Genomic DNA, 23,102 nt, shown 5'->3' on the forward strand with positions numbered 1-23,102 from the left:
CAGGCCATTTAGATCATTTAAGAGACCGAGATGAAGGTGAGCTTTTTCACTCTACACTTTCTATAATAGGATTATCTTTCCATAATTCATCTATGCCAGTTTTGACTCAGATAGTCATGGGGCCAGAGGGACTGTTGATGGACACAGATGGCCTTTAGCCATATTGAGGATGATTGATATCACCAAGGTGTTAGAGAAATGTAGAGTCATCCTGCTAAGTGCCTACATCTACCTGTGAGAAGATAAACATCCAATTTGATTGTGGCCTTAAAGACAAGCACATTATTTCCTCAAGGAGGAGGAATGGGACGTCTGACAAAGACTATTAGCCAAAAATAATTCAGAAAATCGTATTTTAAAGCTTAGCAAATTTGCTGGGGGCTGGCTCAGTGGTAGAGTACTTACCTTGCATGTATAAGATCTGGATTTAATCCTTAGCTTTACACATACACATACACACACACGCACAAACAGAATAATAAACTTTTAGTAAATTTTTAATTGTCAAAAATTTGTGTGATTATAATTTACTTTCATCATTCTAAAGTACTCCTGAGATCAGAATTATTCTTTTTTTATTCAGAATCACTCCTCTTAAAAAGGTCTACCTCCATGAAAGAACAAATGAACATCAAACACCAATGTTTATCACTTTAAGAAAAAAAGTTAGAGATTTGGGGTTGCTTTGATGGGTGCACACTTAGTGATCCTCAGTGTTCTCTCCTGGATCTGTGCTCAGGAATCAATCCTGTTAGTATCAGGGAACAAAGCTACACTAGAAACATTTTAGACTTTCATTATAAGAAAGCTCAAACTCATTATTTCAGATATGAAATGTTCAAAAGATTTGAGATTTAAAAATATTATTGAACTTTATCAACTTTCCCCACATTTTAGATTTACTTAAAAATCAGAAATACATTTATGTAAAACTAAATGACTACATGAAATAAAAAAAGAGAGAGAGAGTTTGAGTCCTGGGTTAGGATGATAGTTTTAATAGCACAGAGAAGATCGACCAATTTCATCCACTAAGTCAAAAAACCAGAAAATTTCCCAAGGACTTAGATATTGTCTGACTTACTCTCAGAGAATCATTAAATTCATGAAATCAAGTCCACAGCAGAGGAGCCAACAACTATGACAGTTGGAAAACTGAATAATCGATAAATTCATCAGTAAAGTCAAATTCTGCTGACAAGGTTCTGTTCACTCAGATTTGGTTCCCTTCTTTTGACTGGAATTTCTAGACAGATTGGATAAAAGAATCAAAATGTTCACTTACAAAGTCTCAGCTAAAATGATGTGGAAAGATGCCATTTTTTTTCATAAACAAAAATTTCAGAGTATGAACAGAATGTTGTCATTGTTTGCCAGCCATCACAGAGCAGATCGGTCAGAGGCTTGCAGCAAATGGCCAGTGTGACCCCTGGCATTTGCAAGGGGGTTCCTTTATTTTTTCCAACACAGCATCTGCCTTTAGCAGAAGATGCTGAACCAGAAAGCATAGGGGCCATCTACATCTTGCCTACTGGTCTGTGTTAAAGAGTTGAACTCAAGGGACCGGAGCAATAGCACAGCAGTTGGGTATTTGCCTTGCATGAGGCTGACCATGAATAGATCCAGGTTCAATCCCTGGCATCACATATGGTTCCCTGAGCCTGTCAGGAGCGATTTCTGAGTGAAGTCCAGGAGTAACCCCTAAGCACTGCCAGATGTGGCCCATAAACCAAAATTAAATAAATAAAATAAATAATAAAAATATAAAGAGTTGAGCTCTCACTACTGAGAAAGAAGCCTTCTCTTGAAATGGTTTCAGATGGGCCTTTTCAGAATCATTTGTTTCTCTTGGGGTCCCTGGGCGTAGACAGCCCCAAAGTCTTTGAAACATGGGGACTCAATTCAGAAGTTCGATGTGGCCCCATCCCCCCATTCTTCCTGTGTAGCTTGATCTTACCTGCAAGACCCTCCCATTCCTGGGAGGGGTCTTGGGGAGATTATAAAAGGTTTGGCCTGAGGGGCCAAAGGGGATTTGCCTGGATGGAGAAGTAGCAAGAGGAGACATGGCTGAAAGAAGTTAAGATGCAGGGCAAGCTAAGAATGGCATGTGCTTAAATAGATTTATGATATAGACCACAGATGTTAGCCTGGGCAAATAAAGATGTTATCTCTCTGGAAGCCTGTCTGTGAGTGAGTTCTATACCCTTCGCTCTCCTGGACCCAGATACCCCGCCGCCGGCTGACAGGGGTTGCAGAGCCACATGGCCTTGGGTGGCAGAGAAAGGTCCCTCCATCACCATCCACCACCATCCAAGCCCATCCTTAGGGCTGAGTTACTACAGTTCTACACACCGTTGATAGAGACCAGAGGACAAATTGGATTAGAACACATGACTGTACTGAACAGAGTGTTTGCTTTTAGCTCTGTGACTCCCCCACAGGAAGTGAAAAATATTAGGCTCCTTCTCCCAGCTACAAGGTCACTTGGTCTTTTACAGAAATTGGAGGGAGTAGACATTTGTGTCTGAGCCTTTGGGACTTTTCTGCTTAGCTTATTTCCTGCACCAGCCATGGCAACAACCAAACTTCTTAGATGAAGGTGATTCACAGTTCTTTAAGTATGAAATAATCTTATAGCCTGCCCACACCTGCTACAATTTCTCCTCAGATGGAAAACAGTCTCCCACACCAAAGGAATTTGCCACAAGTAATGTATTCACCAGCACATAGAGCAATCTAATAGCTACATTCAACTTAGAACATGCTGTATCAGTCTTAACCAGGTCAGAATTTAGATTCTACACTCTTTCCTGTGACAGCTTTGGACATCTTTTTTATCATCTCAAGCTCTAAATAACTCCATTGGCAGGAGAAAGCTAACCTGATATAGATTTCTTTTTTTTTTCCTTTGGTTTTTTGGGCCACACTCGTTTGATGCTCAGGGGTTACTCCTGGCTGAGCGCTCAGAAATTACCCCTGGATAGGGGGGACCATATGGGACGCTGGGGGATCGAACCGCAGTCCTTCCTTGGCTAGTGCTTACAAGGCAGACACCTTACCTCTAGTGCCACCTTGCCAGCCCCAATTTAGATTTCTTTAAGGAATGAAAAATAGAGTGCTCAAGTTATAGGTCTAAGACTTGCTTATGTTAAAAAAAAGTTGAGGGGCCAGAGTGATAGCTCTGGGCATTTGCCTTGCACGTGGCTGATCCAGGATGCACGTGGCTGACCCAAGACAAATCTTGGTTCAATTCCCCTGCATCCCATATGGGCTCCCAAGACAGGAATGATTTCTGAGCACATAGCCAGGAGTAACATCTGAGCATTACCAGGTGTGGCCTAAATATTAAAAAACTTCATGAGTGTTGTATTTCTTTAATAGTGATTTTCCTCTTGTTGATAAGACCCACAAAGACATGAATGTGAGAAATAATTTTACTTTTAAAAGTAAGTCTGTGATATTGATGGAAAAAGATATTACCCACCTTCCTTACCCAATCCAACCTTGATAGTGAGTACCGCTTCCTTTCATAGGGTAGAGTTTAATTGTAAATTGATTTACTTGTAATCAGAAATAAGTTTTTATAACAACAATAGCATAATAAATCACATTTGAATTAGTCTAACTCAGCTCTTATCAATCTTCAGAGAAGCACATGCAACTAATTTATTGTTTGTTTTCCAGTTTGGGGGCCACATCTGGCAATATTCATGGCTTACTCCTAGTTCTGTGTGCAGGGGTCACTTTTGATGCTTGGCAGTCCATGCCTGGTGCTAGGGACCAAATAAGGATCTGCTTGAAGCATGGAAAATATTTAATTCCTTATGCTATTTTTCTGAGCCCTAATCCAGTGTATTGTAAAGCATTCATATACTGGTCTACCTAAAACATAGAATGTTATACATCAACAAGGCCTTAGTAAAGCAAAACTTTTCAGAATAAAAGAGTATCAATAAGAACTGAAGAAGAAAAAGCAATGCAGATCTCAAGATTTTCATGTTTCTCAACCAAAGTACTATTATTACCAAAGCTAAGAAAAGATTCTTTTTTGTATAATAATTTTTTTTATTTAACAGGACTATTCCACAAGTGCAAGGTTCTCATTTCTGGGTCCTTTATCTAAGACTCAATGATGCTGTGTGAATGTTTAAAGTCAACTGGTCCATGTGCAACACATGGATGAGCAACCCCTGGTAGCCAAGGTACCAATTGAGCCATCTTTCCAAAGGCACAGAACGCATGCAGCTACATTATTCTTGTAATTCATTGTCATGAACCAACCCTGGCTTTCTCAGACTACTTTCCATTGCTGGCACAGCACCGGCAGCTTACAGAATTCTCCATCTCGTGTAGAGAAGCCCCTCGAGGCATTGACAAATACAGCTCGGTTCTCTTCCCTAGGACCATCTACTTCGACTTGGTCATGTTTGCCAACTTACTTAGCAGATCTTACTTGCCATGCTTTCCCCTGCCTACTAACTCAACTTCAATACCAACACACAAACTTTATCCCAGTCTTTCTTCTAGGCATAAAACATGAAGGGTGGCTAAATGCAGTATGGACAGAAAACACAAGAAGAAAGGCATAAAGAAAGGCTGGGGGACAGAGGTCACGTGGTCTCAGATGCATTGGTGGGGAAATAAATAAGGACAGAACTAAATATTCAGGAGCCAAAGTCAATGATAGTAGAATCAATTTACCTAATTCATGGGCCCGGAGAGATAGCACAGCGGCGTTTGCCTTGCAAGCAGCCAATCCAGGACCAAAGGTGGTTGGTTCGAATCCCGGTGTCCCATATGGTCCCTCATGCCTGCCAGGAGCTATTTCTGAGCAACAGCTAGGAGTAACCCCTGAGCACCGCTGTGTGTGGCCCAAAAACCAAAAAAAAAAAAAAAAGTTACCTAATCTAAACTTAGTGGGGCCTGTTATACTAGCAGGTCAGGGGCAAAGAGTGGTGTGATAGGAAGCACTCTGGGTGACTCACTGTATATCTAAAATTCAACTATGAAGGGCTCTGTAGATTATAATTGTTTCAATAAAATAAATTAAAGAATAAACCATCAGGATAACAAAATCCTAATTCAAAGCCTTAGAGCTGAAGGATAAGTGAAGATTTCAGCTCGGGGAATAGAATATTTAGACACATGATCCTGAGATTCCAAATAACACAGAATTTCCCCCAGACACTTTTTTCCTTTGGTTTCAAGAGGGAAAATCATGATGGTAGTCGTTCCACTTGACCCCTTGACCCCGTATAAAGGCTTGAGAACCTGAGTGTTCAGATCCCTTGAGGGTTCGAATCCCTTTTGAACATGTGCTCAAAACCCAGCACCTGTTAAATTTTTAATCTGAAATAACAGAGAAAAGATTTAAGCTTGAGGAATGCAACATTTTCACTACAGTTGAACTTTGGGTTTCTGTGTTACCGTTAGCCCTGCTGAATAATTGAGTCACCTTTCCAAAGGCACGGAATGCGTGCAGTTGTAAGAAAGCAATTTCACCATGCAAAATGCCAAGTCTCCTCAGAAAGTGCTTGTAAATGAGTGCTGCTTACCAGAAAATTTATATGCGATCTCAAGCTAAGATTATATTAATTTTACACATTCCCCATGGCTTTCTCTGCCATGTGTTTTCACAAAGTGTGATTATTTATGAACTCCATCAAGGCCTAGGAATAGAAGCTTTCACTTACATGGACATTGCTGGTTTCCTCCCTATATGCATTTTATGATATTCTAGAGTCTCATTTTAAGCATGCCTGATAATATTATATAAATAATAATAAAATGCAAATTAACATGGTCTATACCAAATATTTTAACTATTTTAGCATATCTCTATTAGATTTTTCCAATTTTTAGAACTTTCTACCAACTGTACCCAAAATCTCTAGAGATATTCATGTTGTGATTCAGTGGGTTCTCTCAATAGGCCACTGAATCCTAAGGCAATATGTGCAGAAAAGGACAAGTGAAAGGCACTGGCTGCATGCAGGGTGGGATTTGACCCCCTGCAGAGTTTTTCCTCACCCCCAGAACAGAGCAACAGCAGAACAGGCCTTGAACACCAACTCAGAAGTATACCCTGAGTCCATACAGAACAAAAATAAGAAATGGACATTTTCAGCAACATGCACTATATATTTTAATAATTCTATATCATTAGCAAATATGCTCTTCAGTGTGAATCAGTAATGAAATCATCATTTTGTCTTAACTTCAAGCTAACACCATTCTGATTTTTTCAGTCTTGAGATGAAAGAGGATTAAGCCATAGTTTCTGATTTAAATAGAGCTAATGTATCAGAGGATCTCAGACATACACCTATTCACTTTTCTTTTTTTTTTTTTCACCTCAAGCATTCCAAGCAGAGGAGTGGTAATTTATATTTTCTTCTTCAGTTCATTCTGTGGTCCCATCCTTTTGGGATGATCTTCTGGTTCAAAGGACTCTCTCTAGTGGCATCAAGGAGATCTAATTGTAGGATCCAATGACCTATTTCCAGGCTTCAGCTTCCAAGTGCTTCCTGCTCCATAAGACATTCTTCCCTGATTCTCCATCTCTAAATTTTTCCCTTTGACTTTTGGGTCTTTAAGGGTTCCTGTTTTTTTTCTTCCCTTTCGATCTCTCCTCTCTCTTTTACCTGTCTCTTTCCATTCCTGCCTCTCTTTTCCACTCCCTCTCCCTTCCTTCCTTACTCTCTTTCTCTCTTCTTTTCTCTTCTCCTTTCTGCCTGATTCACATTTTTCACTCTGATCCTGGTGTTTTTCTTTCTCCACACAAATTTAAGTTCTATCCTTCTTTTGATTCATCTTCACCATTGCCTCCCTCATCCATTTGGGTTAAGTCATCCCGTTCCTACTGTCACAAAGAGATTACATCGAAACTACATAGAGCTAAGACTTCGCACCCCAATTCCCACCTTCTCCTGACACTGTTATCTGCCGTGATTAATGAACTCTTGGCTTCTATCTTCAGTTGCTGGCATGGCTTCCTCTTTCTTCCTCCTGCATTTCCAATCTTATTCAATAATATCCACTCCCTAAATCTCACCTTTCATAACATCCCTATTGTCTCATTCATCCGCAGAGCAGTGGTTAAATTTGAATTCTAATGAAGCACCCAAGTCTTGTTTTCCATCTTCAAGTCCAGATCCCCTGGAATTTCAGAAAATTTCTGAATTTTCTATGCAACACAAACAGAAATTTAGACCTTGAAAATAAAATGAAATGCAAAATTGAGGCCTTCATCTAGTCTAGATGCATTTTAAGTCCTCAGTAGCTAACAGCAAAGCACCTGACTGTGGTAGAGACATTCCCGTAAACACAGTATGTTGGCTAAGAGTCTTTATTGTTCCCTGAGGGGGGACTAAAGTTGGTCACCCTGATCTCATTTCCTTCTGTAACAGTCTATCATCGCATTGCTCATTTTTGAGCCAAATAAATTGCCCCAAGTGAGTGAATTGATGAAAATTCTTTTCTGGCAATGTTGTCATAGAGAGACTCAAACACAAAAGCCTTGCCTTGGGATACACAGTCCATGACAAATGAGCTGTAACATCTCCCCAGAGATATTTCCTCCCACTTTCCATACACAGCTCACATAGTACCAGGTAGAGAAGTGTGTCCTCCCAAATGCATCCAGTTACCCTTGGTTCTCAAAGTGACTATTTCTGAAAGTAGTCTATAAGAGACTAAAAAAGAGAGGAAATAAAAATTGAGATGTCTAAATGTTGAAGATATCAGGAAGCACGAGTTCTTCTCAATTACTAAGTTCAGACACCTTTTAAAACATGAAGATAGAAGTTGAACAATAAATAAAAGTCACACACAAGAGGCCAGAGAGATAACACCAAGATTAAGGCTCCAGCCATGCTTTTGTCTCACCATATTAAATTCTCAATGTCTAGCAGTGCCCTGCAAGTCTCTGCTCACAGCCCTGGGACCCACAGGCATTGCCAATGGTTGGAGTAACCCCAGGACTGCAGGGTCCGCCCAGCTCTGAGCCTGAGTGGGGGTGGGGTCTCACCTTGAACCAGGAGCAGCGGGACTGGGACAGAACCAGTGAATTCCCAGTCCTCCTGAGCACCATTTGAGAGTCATCACACAATGGAATATTATGCAGCTGTCAGGAGAGATGAAGTCATGAAATTGTCCTATACATGGATGTACATGGAATCTATTATGTTGAGTGAAATAAGTCAGAGAGAGAGAGAAAAACACAGAATGGTCTCACTCATCTATGGGTTTTAAGAAAAGTGAGAGACATTTTTACAATAATAATTTTCAGGAGAGTCATCACCTTCAAAAGCACAAGTAACACAGGATTGTATCTTCCCCTTGGAAAATACTCTCAGCCCTGTCACCCTTGTCTACATCTTGCAGAACTCTCCCACTGATCTCAGAACCCAGTGCTCCTGTCATTCACTTTCCTGGCCCAGAAACCTCTGCCCACACCCCTAGTCTGGATCTATGGAATCCCCAGGACAGCTGCAGCAAGGTCTGTGTACATTGCTATATCATCTGCTTCCAATAATAAATCCACAACACAAAAGTGAATATTTGGGCAGTTGTCAAATCTAGCATGTGTGTGTATGTGAAACTGTTTTATTAATCTTCCCCTCCTCAGACTTATCTGTGAGTGCTCATCAAGAGAAGGGGAAGAGACATCGCATGGAAGAGATGATGTGCGCATGACCAGTAGCTCTGCTTACCATTTGGCCTTGGAAGAGCCACGGCGCACCCTCACTTTCCCTCCTCGATAATATCCACAAAGATCCTCCCTGAGCTGGCATGGCGATGAGATCAACTAGACAAGTGTCTGGATTCTCAGAAGCACCACCAAGTCTGTCCGCCACTGTCCAAACAGCTGCCGGTACTTATGTTGAGGAATGAGTCAAATCATTTCCCAACTCATATTGGATCATCCACATAGATCTTGGTCTCATTTTTATCTTGAATAAACTAAGTCAATGGTAAAAGAGTAAGAAACAGCTCATTCTGGGAGTGGAGATGCAAAGGAAAGAAAAGAACCCAGACATAGGCCCTGGGAACACTGCCCAGACAATAGGAGGCAACACAACCAGGATGAAAAGAAGAATGATAGGAAGGAGAGAAAGGGGTTATTTTGACGGGACCCCAAAATATCTCCAAGTGGAGGGGGCAGCAGCTGACATTCAGAATACCCCATATTTTCTTACAAGTGAGCATTGCATCTAGCACAGTGGAAGAGATGCTATTCTCTGGTGAAGATCATTACAAGCACAAAAACAAACACAGAATTTTTTTTCAGGATTACTTTAACCATCTGTGTTAGTCTTCAGAGAATTTTGCTTATATTTTAATGTAGAAAGAGCCAACTAAGAGAAGAAACCCACCTCTGACCTTTTAACCTTTAAGTCCTCAAGAATTAGCTATGTTTATGAATACTGGTAAGAAATGTAACACCAAGCATTAACTATTTATCAGTAAAGGCAGACAAATATTTATCATCTCTTGTTTCTGTTGATACTATGAATTGTACCTTAAAGAGTCAGGAAAAAAGTGACAATTTTAGGGGCCGCCGAGGTGGCGCTAGAGGTAAGGTGTCTGCCTTGCAAGCGCTAGCCAAGGATCAGGACCGTGGTTCGATCCCCCAGCGTCCCACATGGTTCCCCCAAGCCAGGGGCAATTTGTGAGCGCTTAGCCAGGAGGAACCCCTGGCATCAAATGAGTGTGGCCTAAAAAAACAAACAAAAGAAAAGTGACAATTTTTAAGTAAATAACATCATTTGGACCATGATGACATTAAATTTCTAATTATGTAAGTTTAGATTTTTCATAGTACCTGAATTAAAAATATTAAGGGGCACTTGGGTCAGAGTGATAGCACAGTGGTAGAGGATTTGCCTTGCACACTGCTGACCTGAGTTTGATCCCCAGCATCCCATATGGTCCTCCAAGCCTTCCAGAAATGACTTTTGAGCACAGAGCCAGGAGTAACCCCTGAGCATCGCCAGATGTGGCCCCAAAACAAAACAAAACAAAACAAAACAAAACAAAAAAAAACAAACAAAAATGTTAAGAGCACACATTATAACTGATATTATCATTTAAAAACAATATAAGATCCTTTTAAAGATAATTCCTAAATTAAGCATGTCAGCAGCTGATGATACTTAGCAGTTTGTAGCTTCTGAAAACTATATAAATACCAACTGGTTAGCCCTAATGTTGTAAAAAATCATTCTTTTAATTTCCCCAAACTCTTGTCACAATAGGAAAAAGAAGACCAATAAAAAGTAATTTCTAAAGTTTAATGATGCAAATAGAAAAAAAGAATAAGACTGAAATAAGAAATGCTAAGAAAAGGTAATAACTTTTCTTTTAAAATCAACTCTGTCTTTAGTGAGTCTAAATGTGGACCCAAAAGGGAGCATTGGGGTTAGGATACTTGCCTTAGATGTGGCCAACCATAATCTAATCCCCCTCACTACAAGGTCTCCCAGAACTAAGAGTAACCTTGAGCACAGATAGGGAGTAAACTAAGCAACCCCAAGACATTGCCAAAAAATGTTTGAACACACACAAAAAAATAGAAGAGTAGAGGAAGGAGAAAGAAGGAAAAGAAAAAGAGGAGGGGGAGGGACATGAGAGGAGAGAAAAGGAAATGTCCTCAAATGTGGGCATTAGTACAGACTAAATGAATAATAGAACCACCCAAACTAGAGGTCTCCTAGTTGACTAGGGGATTCAAACCCAGTTCCTGGTCTCCTGTCCTCAGCTCATTGTTTAATATCAAACGAAATCGTGCTCTGTTCTGGCTAAGACAAAAACTCAAACTAACAGATCTATTCCCCCAATCCTCTGTCCCCTCTGCATGCTCCCTTTTCATTCCTGCTCCTCTCTCCCCATCTGGACGAAGATGGTTCAACTCCTCCATCCAGTCATTCTTGTTTGATGTCCTGCCTTCTGCTTGGTCCTACTACTTTTTTCATGAAATAAGTCATCTGTTTGTGTTTCATGGTTCTCAGTCCAGTAAGTGTAATAACTGCATTGCTGAGAATGGTGGGCAGGAGAGTTAGCACTGTTCTCACCACAGGGATCTTGCCTACTGGAACTCTGGTCCTCAGACCTCAGACACAGTGCCAGTGATTCTGGAAGATCAAATTCACTTAGCTGAACAAAGAATCTAAATCTCTCAACATTAAGGTCACCTTCTGGCATCCCCAAACAGGCCAATGTGACTCCAATGGTCATGATTAACCTAGACTATATCTCTCCAGATTTGGGGACAATCATCTTTGCCATGTATATCAAGGTCACCCATATAATGTTGGGTATTGCTATGAGACATCAAAGCAAAACTGGAAGACTGAACTAAGAAAATAGAGAAGCAAAATAAAAGCGGCATCTCTGTTGCCTGAAATAGTTGTCTGTACATTTGTAGTTGCATGTTCAGTTCATCGACAACTATGTGGCTGATGATTTAGAGAGGAGCATGAAATAGAGCATGTGTTATTTGGCCTTACCTGTGCGGACATCAAACTCATCTAATAAAAGTGATTAAACAAATGTTTGTGATTAAGTCCTGTCAAGTTACTGATTTCACCCAGTTTTAAGCCCGAAGTAAAAACAAATACTGTTTAGCCTGTTAAACAGGCCTCTAATATTAAAATAAAATTATAGATGACTTCACGTTTTCAAAAAGCATAATAAATTAGTCTAATCTAGGACAAAAAGGAACCAAAAACTAAGGCATAAAGATGGCTATGATAATATTTTCACCTCATCAATGACTTTATAAAACAAAACATGAGCATTTTATTGTTAGACTGTTTGCTTATGCAGACAACCAATTCAATTCTGAAAACATTAAAATACTAAGAAAAAGGTAGACTACAAAGGATTTATTTTGCACAATGGGCAATGTCATAATATGTACAATACAACTTAACCCACATGAAATAAGGTTTTAGATTCTCTATTTATTTGGAGAGCATTAAAATCTTTTTGAAAAATAAGCCAACCATTCTATTTATAATTTTGCAGAGTGTACGTATGAAAATAAATAAGAATATAAGAAAAGCCATTTTTCTCTTCGAATTTCACATTATGTAACCCAAATTTTGTTCTTTTTTTTTTTTTTCAAACTGGTTAATGCTTATGAGGAATTTCTAAAAAATAAGATAAAAAAATCTCCAGGTTCCACAAGTGTTATAATGCCCAAAATTGGCAAATCACTCTCTTTGGTCACTCACTGTTCGTGAAAGAAAAGTAGGCACTAGAAGTCACTTTAAAATGAGGCTGAAGATATACAAACTTGAGAATACGAACTTTCCACAAGTTTAAATGACATTTTAACAGAGAATGAAAGTAGGTATGATGTGATAATTTGTGTTAGAACTTAATCTCAAATTCATTTTCCCTGGCCATCCGCTCAGCATCTAATAAATAAACAGTTACCAGGACCTCCAAAGCCTTATCAATAATGTAGAAATCTAGAATTCTTAAACATATCATGTCTAAAATATCTCATTCTCAGAATTATTAAGATTAAAAGAATGTCATACTTAAGAAAAAGATGCCAAGTAAAAGTCAAGCACATATGTATTTATAATTTCATAATTGGCAATATTATGTGTGTTTTAATATTGTCATCCAATGTGAAGAATGTTACATATTTTTCCAGATTCACGTTCTAGTTAAAAATATTACAATCATCCTGCAAAATAAAAATAAAAAATGGCTATCGTTATTTTGACTTGATTTATGTAATCGAGCAGTCAGAATGCTACTGTGTAATGACATGCGCAATAGTCCTGCCTCTTCCCAACATTCTTCTAGATAAATATGAAAAATGTTTGATCTAATAAGAAAATACTCTACCTGTTTCTCAGGATGTTACAAATGTTTGGAAGCAAATTATCTATTAACTATGTGCTACTAAAGGTTTCCCTATGAAGGTTTACAATCCTACCTATACCCATGGACCATTTGACTGCTAATAGCATGGTCTCATGTATGAAGCTATGATTGTATTATTAGATCAATGTTAAGAGCTTTCATTAGAATAACAAGTCAAAATGATTTAAATATTTAATCAAAAGTACATTTAATCAATGCTATTTTAACTCATATATGGGCATTCCTTAATGAAAAGAGAACTGAAAGGAAAAGTTAATCAAACATCTAACTTTTAAAAGTTAGGAGTCACTGCACTAATCTATTTTTTGTTTGTTTTGTGGCCACACCCAATAGCACTCAGGGATTTCCTCAGGCTCTGCACTCCGGAATCACCCCTGCTAGTGCTCTAGGGACCATAGAGAATGTCAGGAATTGAACCTTAACTGACCATGTGCAAGGCAAGTGCCTTACCCGTGGTATTATCTCAACCCTCCATCAATATTTTAATAATTTTGGAATAATAAATTCATGAATTTCTTTTAAATTATGCATAACTAATGTGATTAAATGTGATATACCTTTCACTTTATCCATTGCTTTAGAAGCATAATAATAGATAAAAATTAGACTTATGAGTATGCTACTTGTCATAATATATTACTAATCACTTAGCAGTATGCCTAAAATCTGAACAGCAATATGCAATGTCATCTTGAACCAAGTCCCTTGCAATAGTCAGTTTATCATTATAAATATGCTTGAAATAAGTAACTGTGTTTGAAACAAGTAAAAGTACTGAGAATTTTCCAACACATCTGCAAAGTCCACACATAACATTTTAAGACTGGGGATACAGTTTGTACATTTTCTCACAACCTCACATCAAAAATTAAATTGGGTTTGCTGTTATAGAACTGGTACAGGTTATATATTAAATTATGGAGTTCACCAAGTTATAAGTTAACAAGAATATAAGAACATTAGCAATGAAACTTTAATTTTTGAAAAGTTATTGAGTAATACATATTTCAAATTGACAAGTCATCCAACAAAGCAATGACATCAAAGATAAAATAGTCCTTTGGTACAGTGACAAGGAATTAAAGTATGTGGTTAGTTTTCAATGTGAAGAAGAAATGTTCTGCACATAGATGAAGGTTTTTTATAAGATTTTCTATAGAGTTAATAACTTCTACTTTATACAGAAACATAAACTAGGAGTGTCCCAAACATTATAAAAGAGTTGAACCTAAATTACACCTACTGCTGTGATCATGTAAAGTTGAGAATTAATTCAGGGTCAAGAAGAAAATTACTATTTACTATGCTTAAAATTAGCATCTGAACTGAAGCCTATGACAGACATTTTAAATGTACTGCAGTCTACTAACAATGAATTCATAAAAAAAACTTTAAATATTGAGTCTATGAAATCTGGAATCACTATAAATTCCTGAAGGAAGAGATTTAGTGAAACAGGTAACCTCAAAGTATTATAAGAAAGCACATGTGGTCATGAATACACCAAAACTATTACATTATTTTTATTAGCAGCAGAATTAGCAGAACACCCGTCTTTTATCTAGATGATGATGTAATGGAGCCTTCAAAATAACTAATTGTGCTATATACATAGTCATCATTTCTTATTCTCTTGTACCATTAATAATAAGGTTAATGTTACATGCTGACTTATAGTAGTTTGCTTAAGGAAATTAGAAGATTCTAAGATACAATCATCTTGTGAATTATCACTCTAAATTTGCATTTTAAACTCAATATTCTCAATGCCAGATATGCAAGGAAGATCTACTTCTGGTCTTAAAGAATATTGACAGAAACAAAGTTTGTCTTGAGTTCAACTAAATGGTCAAAAACACAACTAACCAAAGTAAAATCTAGCCTTTGCTTAAATCCATTCTAAACATCTGTTCCTTAGGCTTGCTTGTTTTTTTTTTAAAAACACTCTAATATCCTTTGATTCCTGCTGTCCTTGATTACACTATCCCAGAACAGATCAAGTGAGAGAAACAATCATTCTCTCCCCGTGAAAGGCTGAAGAGAGAGGGGAAGGGAAAGGAAGAGAGTGTGGAGCACTTCATTTAAAAAAAATACCTCTATTTGGGGCTGGAGAGATAATATAGAGGTAGGGCTTTTGCCTTGCATGTAGAAAATGGTGGTTCGAATCCCAGCATCCCATATGGGTATAGAGCCAGGAGTAATCTCTGAGTGCTGCCGGGTGTGACCCAAAACCAAAAAAAAAAAAAACCCACTATTTTATTATTTTCTTTAATCAATTGTCTCTGGAGAAAGGATTACGGAGAACTGAGATTGTCACAGCTTATGTCTTCACTACTCCCAGGTCTCACTGCAACATCTTTTTAGCACACCCGGCACAGTTCTTTTCAGGACCACGGACAGTGGCATCCCCACTGCGGTCAATCCCGAGAGGATGGTTAGTTGGTCCTTGGAAACTCGCATCTCCAGCTCCTGCATCCTTCAGCCAGGATGCTCGTCAGCCTCAACAGAAGAGGCCGGATATAGAGCAAGTTACCAAGGAGTTCTGTATTTCTGTTTATAGCACCGAACACCTGCCATTCAGTACTTGTGGAGGGAACCCTGAAAATGCGAGCTAACAGCATGAGACGCCAAGGAAGCAATCCTAAACCAGGCCTTCCATCACCACACACTCCTTGACAACTCTGCACTTTCAGACATGTGCCAATGTCCAGGCCAACACTGGCCAAGCCGAGGACCGGGTTCAGCTAGGCCACCACCGCACTTCCTGAGCCACCAGAAGCAACCTCTATGGAAAGCGGAAGGTTGGGTTTCTAGGTTTTCTTTCCTACATCCACAGACAATTCCACTTTTTTGCTCCCCTGGCCCTCTGCTTCTACATTCTCCAGCTGGAGGAGCAGCTGTGACCTTCGACCCAGTGTGAGGACTCAGTCAAACCGCATATGCCCTACCTGTGTCTCTCCAGACCTAACCTGGGATCATCACAGCTGTCCCCCTGACAAGCCACAGGCCAGCACTCCCTTTTTAAACAGAAACTGCTTAAAAACAAACACAGAGACTTGAAGAGATCAAGAAAGTTCCAGCTGCCTCGTATCAGGGTCTTCCATGGCCTGCCCAGCTCTAGACATTCCCAACTCCACCAACACATCCCAGAGCGCAGTGGCAAGGAGGGGAGAGAAAGAAGGTGGCTGGGAAGAGGAAAGGAAAGGGAACCCAGACTTGATCATCATATTTCCAGAAAGACAGCAGCAGGGGAGAAAAGAAGCAGGCCAGGCCAGGCCAGGCTCCTACCTTGCAATCCTCAGGACAGGACTTGACCGAGTATTCCTGGGACTGCAAATACTTGTGCAAGACGCTCTCAAACTCTTCGTACTTCTCCTGAGCGTGGTGGTCATAGTTTTGGTACGCCTCGACGCACTGCCTGCAGGCGGTCCTCTCGCCGCCTTCCTTGAGCACCACATCCAGACTGCAGTTCAACGTGTCGGGGCTGGCGAGCCCGGAGAAGAGCTCCCAAAGGGTGTAGGAATTACAAAAGGAAAGATAGAAATCCGACAGGTTCCAGGGCGGCGGGGGTACCGCCGAGGGCTTCCGCTGCTGCTGCTGCTGCTGCGCGCTGCTGGCCGTGCGCCCCGAATCCTGGTCCTGCGCCCCCCGACTCCAATTCCGAGCGCACACGGCCTCCGGGCTCTCCACGGTGAAGCACTGGCCCGACGACGACGACGACGACAAGGAGGACGAAGAGGATGCCCCAGGCGGGTAGCACGTCTCCAAGCGCCACAAGGGTCTGGAGGACTTGCCCGCGAGGAGCGCGCGGCTCTGGGGGCCCGACCCTCGACGGCTCCTGCCCCCGACGTCTCCAACGCCGCCACCGCCCCGGCCGCCAGCAGCAGCAGCAGCGGCAGCGCCGCCGTGGCCCGGGGCGGAGGGCAGCGTCGGGGACGGGGAGCCGGCCGGGAGCCGGGGCGCGGGGGCGCCGGGCGAGGGGTCCCCCAGGCCGGCCAGGAGCGCGGGCCACGCCGGCTCGGGGGTCCTGGGGCGCGGGCTCGGGGGCTCCTGCGGCTGCTGCTGCGGAGGCTGCTGCTGGCGCTGCTGGCGCTGCCGCTGCTGCTGCCGCTGCTGCTGCCGCTGCTGCTGCTGCTGCTGCTGCGGATGCTGCTGCTGCGGGTGCTGGGGCGGCTCCTGGGGCTCCTTGTCCCGCGCGCGGCTCAGCCGGGCCTCGGCGCAGAACCACAAGTGATCCGACAGCAGGACGGTGAAGAAGAGCAGCGAGGCCAGCGACAGGCGCCATTTCTGCGCGCGCTCCGAGTCGATGAAGGGCTTCTCCGTCTCCCGAGGTGCCGCCAGCCAGATCCTCAAGCCCTCGTCCTCCGGCCGACACATCCAGGCACCCCTGGGCATATTTTGGAGACGCGCAGCCCGGGCTGCTGCTGCTGCTGCTGCTGCTGCTGCTGCTGCTGCTGCTGCTCCTGCTGCTGCTGCTGCTGCCGCTGCTGCCGCTGCTGCGGGGTGGCCGTCGTCGCCGCTCGGGGCATATGGACTTGGAGAGGTGGTTCGGTGCGCGCCCCCCGCCTGCCTGCCTGCCTGCCTGCCTGCTCCCTCCCGCGTCCGCCTCCTTTCTCTCTTCTCCCTCTCTCTCTTTCGCTCCTTCCTTTCCTTCTTTTCCTCCTCTTTCTCTTTCTCTCTCTCCCCTCTCCCTCTCGGTTTTCTCTCTTTGAGGGCTACATAAATGAGATGTCCAGGCTGACGGGACTTCTTGCTTCTGCCCTAGTCATCGGGCGACCCCATCATCATCATCATCATCGGAGAGTGGGGAACAATCAATAATGCAGAGAGAGAGAGAGAGAGAGAGAGAGAGAGAGAGAGAGAGAGAGAGAGAGAGAGAGAGAGAGAGAGAGAGAGAGAGAGAGAGAGAGAGAGAGAGAGAGAGAGAGAGAGAGAGAGAGAGAGAGAGAGAGAGGAGGCTGGGCTGATGAGCGCAGCCAGAGGAGACGGTTGGTGGTCCAAGGAGCAGGTGGTGGCTGGGTCCTGGCGCTGTCGGGGGTCACCCAGGTACGGTCAGTGCGCTGGTCCCCATGGTCCTGCTCTGCCCCGCGCGGTCCCCACCGCCACGCAGCCCTCCGGGGACACGCCGCGCGCGTCTCCAGCGCCCCGCTTACGGCCCCGGAGCCTCTTCTCCTCCCTCCAGGCTCCTCCGGGGTCGGTCCGCGCTCTCCTCCTCGTCCTCCTCCTCCTCCTCCTCTCAGTCCTCCTCCTCCTTCTGCTCCTCTTCCTCCTCCTCCTCCTCCTCCTCCTCCTCCTCCTCCTCCTCCTCCTCCTCCTCCTCCTCGGGTGCTGCTAGGCTCTCCTGCTCCCCGAGTCCGGAGCCTGGGCGGCCGCGTCCCTCCCCCCACCCCCCCACCCCGCGCGCTGTCGCCGCAGCTCTGGCCCCGCGCGCGCGGGTGTCGCCGCCGCCGTCGCCCCTGGGTGGGTGCGCGCTGACGCCGCCGCCCGCCCGGCCCCGGCCCCGGCCCCGGCCCCCGGTTCCCTAACTTGCCGCCATCTTCGCCCTGGAGGCAAGGAGCACTTTTTTGGGGGGGGCTGGAGGGCCACTTCGGCGTCGTCTCCGCCTCCCCCACACCGCGCGCGCCCCGCGTGGCGTGGCGCATTGGCACCGGTTCGGTCCGGGCGCAGGGGGATGGGGAGAAGGACGGGGACGCGCGGGGAGAGAGGAGGAGAGAGTGGGGGGCTGGTCTTCGGGGGCCCCTGCACCCCTGCTTGTGCCCACCACTGCGCGCGCACAGACAGAACGACAGATAGACAGACAGACACCCGCGTCCCCAGGGCGCACTGAATGGCCACGGCTGCGGTCCTCTTGCGGGTTGCGGGCAGCCTCGGGTCTCCCCAGTTTGGCCACTGTGGCTTCCCCGGAGGAATCATTAAGATGCAACGGATGGAGAGGGTAGCACCAACCAGCTAGAGGACACTGGATTGCTAGAGACCACCGCCCCCCCCCAGCACCGTGCGCCCCGGAGTGGCATGTTTTCTACCCAAAATTCAGAACTGGGGAGCGGTCCTTCTGAGTCTTAGGAGATGGAGGGACCACTTGGGATAACCCACACACGCGCGCTCTCCCCGGCATCCCCAGCGGGGCTTCGAACCCAGAACCAGGAGAGCCCCCAGCCCCCCCCCTCCTCCGCCGCCCACCCAACCCTCGGTCAGAGGCGGCCCCGGGGACTGCCCGGTGGCGGTGCCGCAGGCTCGGCCTCTGGTGCCCCTTAGCGTCGGTTCAGGGAGTTCCCAGCAGCAACTGTCTCGTTGGCAAATCTGGGCACCGCCCGCAAATCAGGGCACCTCCTTGGCCTCCTTTTCCCCCAAGGAATGATCCACTCACCAGGCCCATTACTCTCTCCCGGACCAACTGAGCAGCCGGACCCGGCTCCCTCTGGGATTCTGAGAGCCAGCAGCAGCCCAGCTACTATTGTCCGACACCTTGAGAGGAGCCCCTGGAGAGATATCGGGACTCCCCATGCTAGAGTCTAAAGGGAAGTTTCCAGAGAAACCTGGGGGCTAGATCTCCAAAATCCTGACTCTTTTTTTGGTGCGCCTTGGGCATTTGATGATGCTGGAGCAGTAGGTTTTTAATAATAATAATAATAATAATAGACGATGATGATGATGATGCAAATAGTAAGGCATTGCACTGACACATAAGCTTCACCCACGCAGTCTTCTCTGGCAGAGCAGGCGTCTACAAATTCTGCCCCCCTGGAAAGTTCAAGTTTCTGGGGTCTCCTGCAGCGCAGCACCCTGTAGATCCAAAAAACGGGTCATTTAGAAAGACTCCCCGCTGTGCACTCGCCTCCGCAGGTCTGAAATCCTCTGATGGCAAAATATCTGGGGAGTAACAGGTATTTCCTTTAGCAAGCGTGTCCTCACTTGAACGCATCTTCGTATAAGCAGACACTGAAGTTTTGTTGAAAATTGAACTTGAAAAAATGCGGGTTTTCTTTTTTCTTCTTTCTCTGTTAGATGTATCTTCGGAGTAGGAGGGAGCTTGAAGTTTTAGAAAGTGTTTTTGCTTCTCTCTGATTATTCCCTTCCTAAATTTAAAGTGCCTAAAACACAGTCTAATTTAAATGAGGCATGTTTAGATGGATGTAGACATAACAATATAAGGTTTGGCATTGAGACAGTAGGGGAAAAATGACATTAAGGCATTGTCCACTGTCCAAATACAGGTAAAAGAAATTATCCATCATCTGATTGCTATTAGAACACAGAAGTGAGCATATCACACTCCAAAATCCAAAAAGAATTCTCTTTGTCTGTGTTTGAAACCTGCCAGACTTCTATGATAAAATAGAAATAAAGTACAATAATGGAATCTCTTTGTTTTTCAGGATTTTAAAAAAAAAAAAAAACTAAAAGAAAACTTCAAATGATTTTTTTTCTGCCCTTTCTCTCACCTTTACCTATTCTTCTCTTCCCCTTTTGTCTGGTTAGTGGTTTAACTCCAGGTAAAGAATTTCCTTTTATATTCCTTTTCCTTGACTCCACAGTGTCTTGAGTTGAAGGAGCTCCCAGCTTTGTTGTTTCTCTTCCTCTCTCCTGGGCCAGTGGGAAGCAAGAGAATCTGGGTCTTCATGGCCCACAGGGAATGTCGGGGCTTGGAAAATAGCACAGAGAGCTCAGGGCAGGCGTCACAGACCTAGTTTCTGAGCCAGGCTGGACTGAGAGAGGCCACCCTCAGAACACATAAAAGGAAAGAGCCCCCACATCCCTTCCACTCACACAAAAGGTGAGCAAAGGGGTGGGATTGATTCAAACTTGAGAGCTGAAGAGAGACTCCCCTCCCTAACTTCCTATCAGGGCCTCACACACTGTTAGCCTGTCTACACTCCTCCTGGAGGGTCATAAAAGGCTTCTAGAGTCATACCTGATGTCAGATCAACCACTTCTATTGAGGGGATGGAGTGATAACACAGTGGGGAGGGTGTTTGCCTTGCACATGGCCCATCCATCCTGGCACCCCAAATGGTCCCTGAAGTCTTCAGGAGTAAATTCTGAGCTCAGAGTTGGGAGTAACCCCTACACACTGCCAGTTTGACCTAAAAAACAATCACCTCTGTTGAAAAGCAAGAATGCATAAGCATAAGGCCCAGAGAGAGAGCACAGTGGTAGGGCACTTGCCTTGCATGCAGCCAACCCAGGACGGGAGGTATGACCCAAAAACAAAACAAAACAAAAAGAATGCATAGGTGCCTTTACCAATTGAACTAGCCAAAGTGTTGATGTTCTTAAGATACTCCAGGGCATATATGTACATAGGTACATGTACATATAACTGTATGTATATTTATAAAGTCATATGTATATGTGACCATATATATATTTATATATCATCATTCTGACCACTCCCTTGCCCACTTGACATATACCATGTTTCTTTGCAACTTGAGATTTTACATCTTCTGGCCTGGTATTACTCTGCTGGGACTCAGCTGGTTAGCCCAGAAATCCCAAATACCAGGGGTGGGTTTATCACTCAGAATCACAAGCATTGTCACAACCATTCTAGACATTTCTCCACATTCCTTGATTGACTTGGGGGCTCTGCATTAGGCTACCCTACTCTTTGTAGTGGTGGTAGATTTTAGTTGTAGGGACCACACTGGGAAGTTTTTAGGGGTATTCCTGGTTCTATGATCAAAAATGACTCCTAGTGGTCCTCTGGGGACCCTGTGAGATGTCAGGTATCGGACATGGGTCAGCCATGAACAAGGTAAGTGCCCTCCTTCCCACTGCTTCCTCTCTACTTCTGAGCTGTGAATATGTCTTAAATCATTTCCAAGTGTCCCCTCAGAGGAATAGCAAGCCTCCCTGGGACCTCTAGCTCTGAAAATACCTCAAAGTCATAAGGACTTTTCTCCTATCCATAGGGAGAAGTTCCATTATTAGGAATGTCAATGAATTTGACTTTATTCAAGAGCTATTAATTCATCAGCTACATTCTAGGATTTTTTTAGGGAAACATTTTTAAATATTAAAAAGCATGGAAGTTCTCTTAACCATCCTCCCAATACAACTGCAGGGAAGAATTCATTGTTGTTTAAAACTGATCAATGCCAACACCCTTCCCATAGTTCAGATGAAAAGGTCATTGACTAACCAGACTGTGTATTAGTCATACAGCTGCCTCTAATTTTTAGATTGACCCTTTGTCTCAATATAAGTTAAATTAAGCTAAATAGAAATGTGTCCATTTATATGATTATTATTATGGAAGTAATTGTAGTGTAGAAAATGATAAACAACAAATCAGCAATTTTTGGAGTCCTGGGTACCCCCCAAATCAAATACAGCTGCCATTCCTATTTTGTGGTATCTAGTATTTATTTTATATTATAAATACCCTTTTGAGCCATTTACCAAGCCAGCTTTGTTTTAAATTTCTCTTGAAATTGCATTGAAAATTTGACCAGAGACACATAAATTCTTATTTTGTCTCAGAACAATAGCATCTCTCTCTTTCCCTGAACACGTAATTAAATTTGAAAGATGACTGGGAATGGGACCCTTTTTAAATAAACAAAATATAAAATTAAAAGTTAATTATTTTTAAACAAGATGCAGAGCAAAACCTGGTTCTGTTATTTTATATTTATATTTTCTGTTATTTTATATTTAGTGATATTGGCACAAAATGCTTCAACCATGCTTAGGAGTTACCTCACATTGGGGGTGTTTAAGGTATTCAACACCTTAAAGATGTTCAAGGCTGAATCCTGGTTGTGCTCAGGAAACCCTATACAGTGCCTAGGGTATGTCTCTCCTGCATATATATATAAGCATGTGACCCAGTCCTTGGAGCCATCCCTCTGGCCCAATTCTTGGTCCAATTGCTTTTGAAAGAAATGACTTTGCTCCTCTAGCAGGTCTTGAGATTAGAGCATTTAAGCATGCTCAGTGGGTGCCTGCCTTCTGTCCACAGCCTCACTCCCTTCTGTTGCTATCTCAATTCCAGTGAACCAGAAGACCCGGATGTGAACCCTTCATTAGGCTTTCAGAAGCCTAATGAAGGGACAAGAAAGCAAACAGTAGAGCATGCATGAAAATATACCAAGTCATCCTAACCAGAAGGATTTGGGAGCCTTGGAAGAAGAGGAAAAATCTCTAGTATGATTTGGAGTGGCAACAGAATAGGGTGGTATCAGGACCCT

The 23,102-nt window shown here is 43.4% G+C and overlaps 2 protein-coding genes across 2 annotated transcripts in view; both read right to left on the reverse strand.

Annotated features, from left to right (window-relative positions):
* The window catches only part of NALF1 (NALCN channel auxiliary factor 1), a 796,223-nt gene extending 778,906 nt beyond the window's left edge, over positions 1 to 17,317 (reverse strand). The window contains 1 exon segment of the mRNA XM_049778122.1: positions 16,195 to 17,317. Within this exon segment, the coding sequence (XP_049634079.1) occupies positions 16,195 to 17,301 (1,107 nt within the window). The 5' untranslated portion in view covers positions 17,302 to 17,317.
* Positions 1 to 23,102, reverse strand: part of LIG4 (DNA ligase 4) — an 861,775-nt gene that overhangs the window by 561,442 nt on the left and 277,231 nt on the right. The gene's annotated exons all lie outside the window — the stretch shown is intronic.

Source organism: Suncus etruscus, chromosome 8 (assembly GCF_024139225.1).
Source record: "Suncus etruscus isolate mSunEtr1 chromosome 8, mSunEtr1.pri.cur, whole genome shotgun sequence".
Taxonomy (NCBI): domain Eukaryota; kingdom Metazoa; phylum Chordata; class Mammalia; order Eulipotyphla; family Soricidae; genus Suncus; species Suncus etruscus.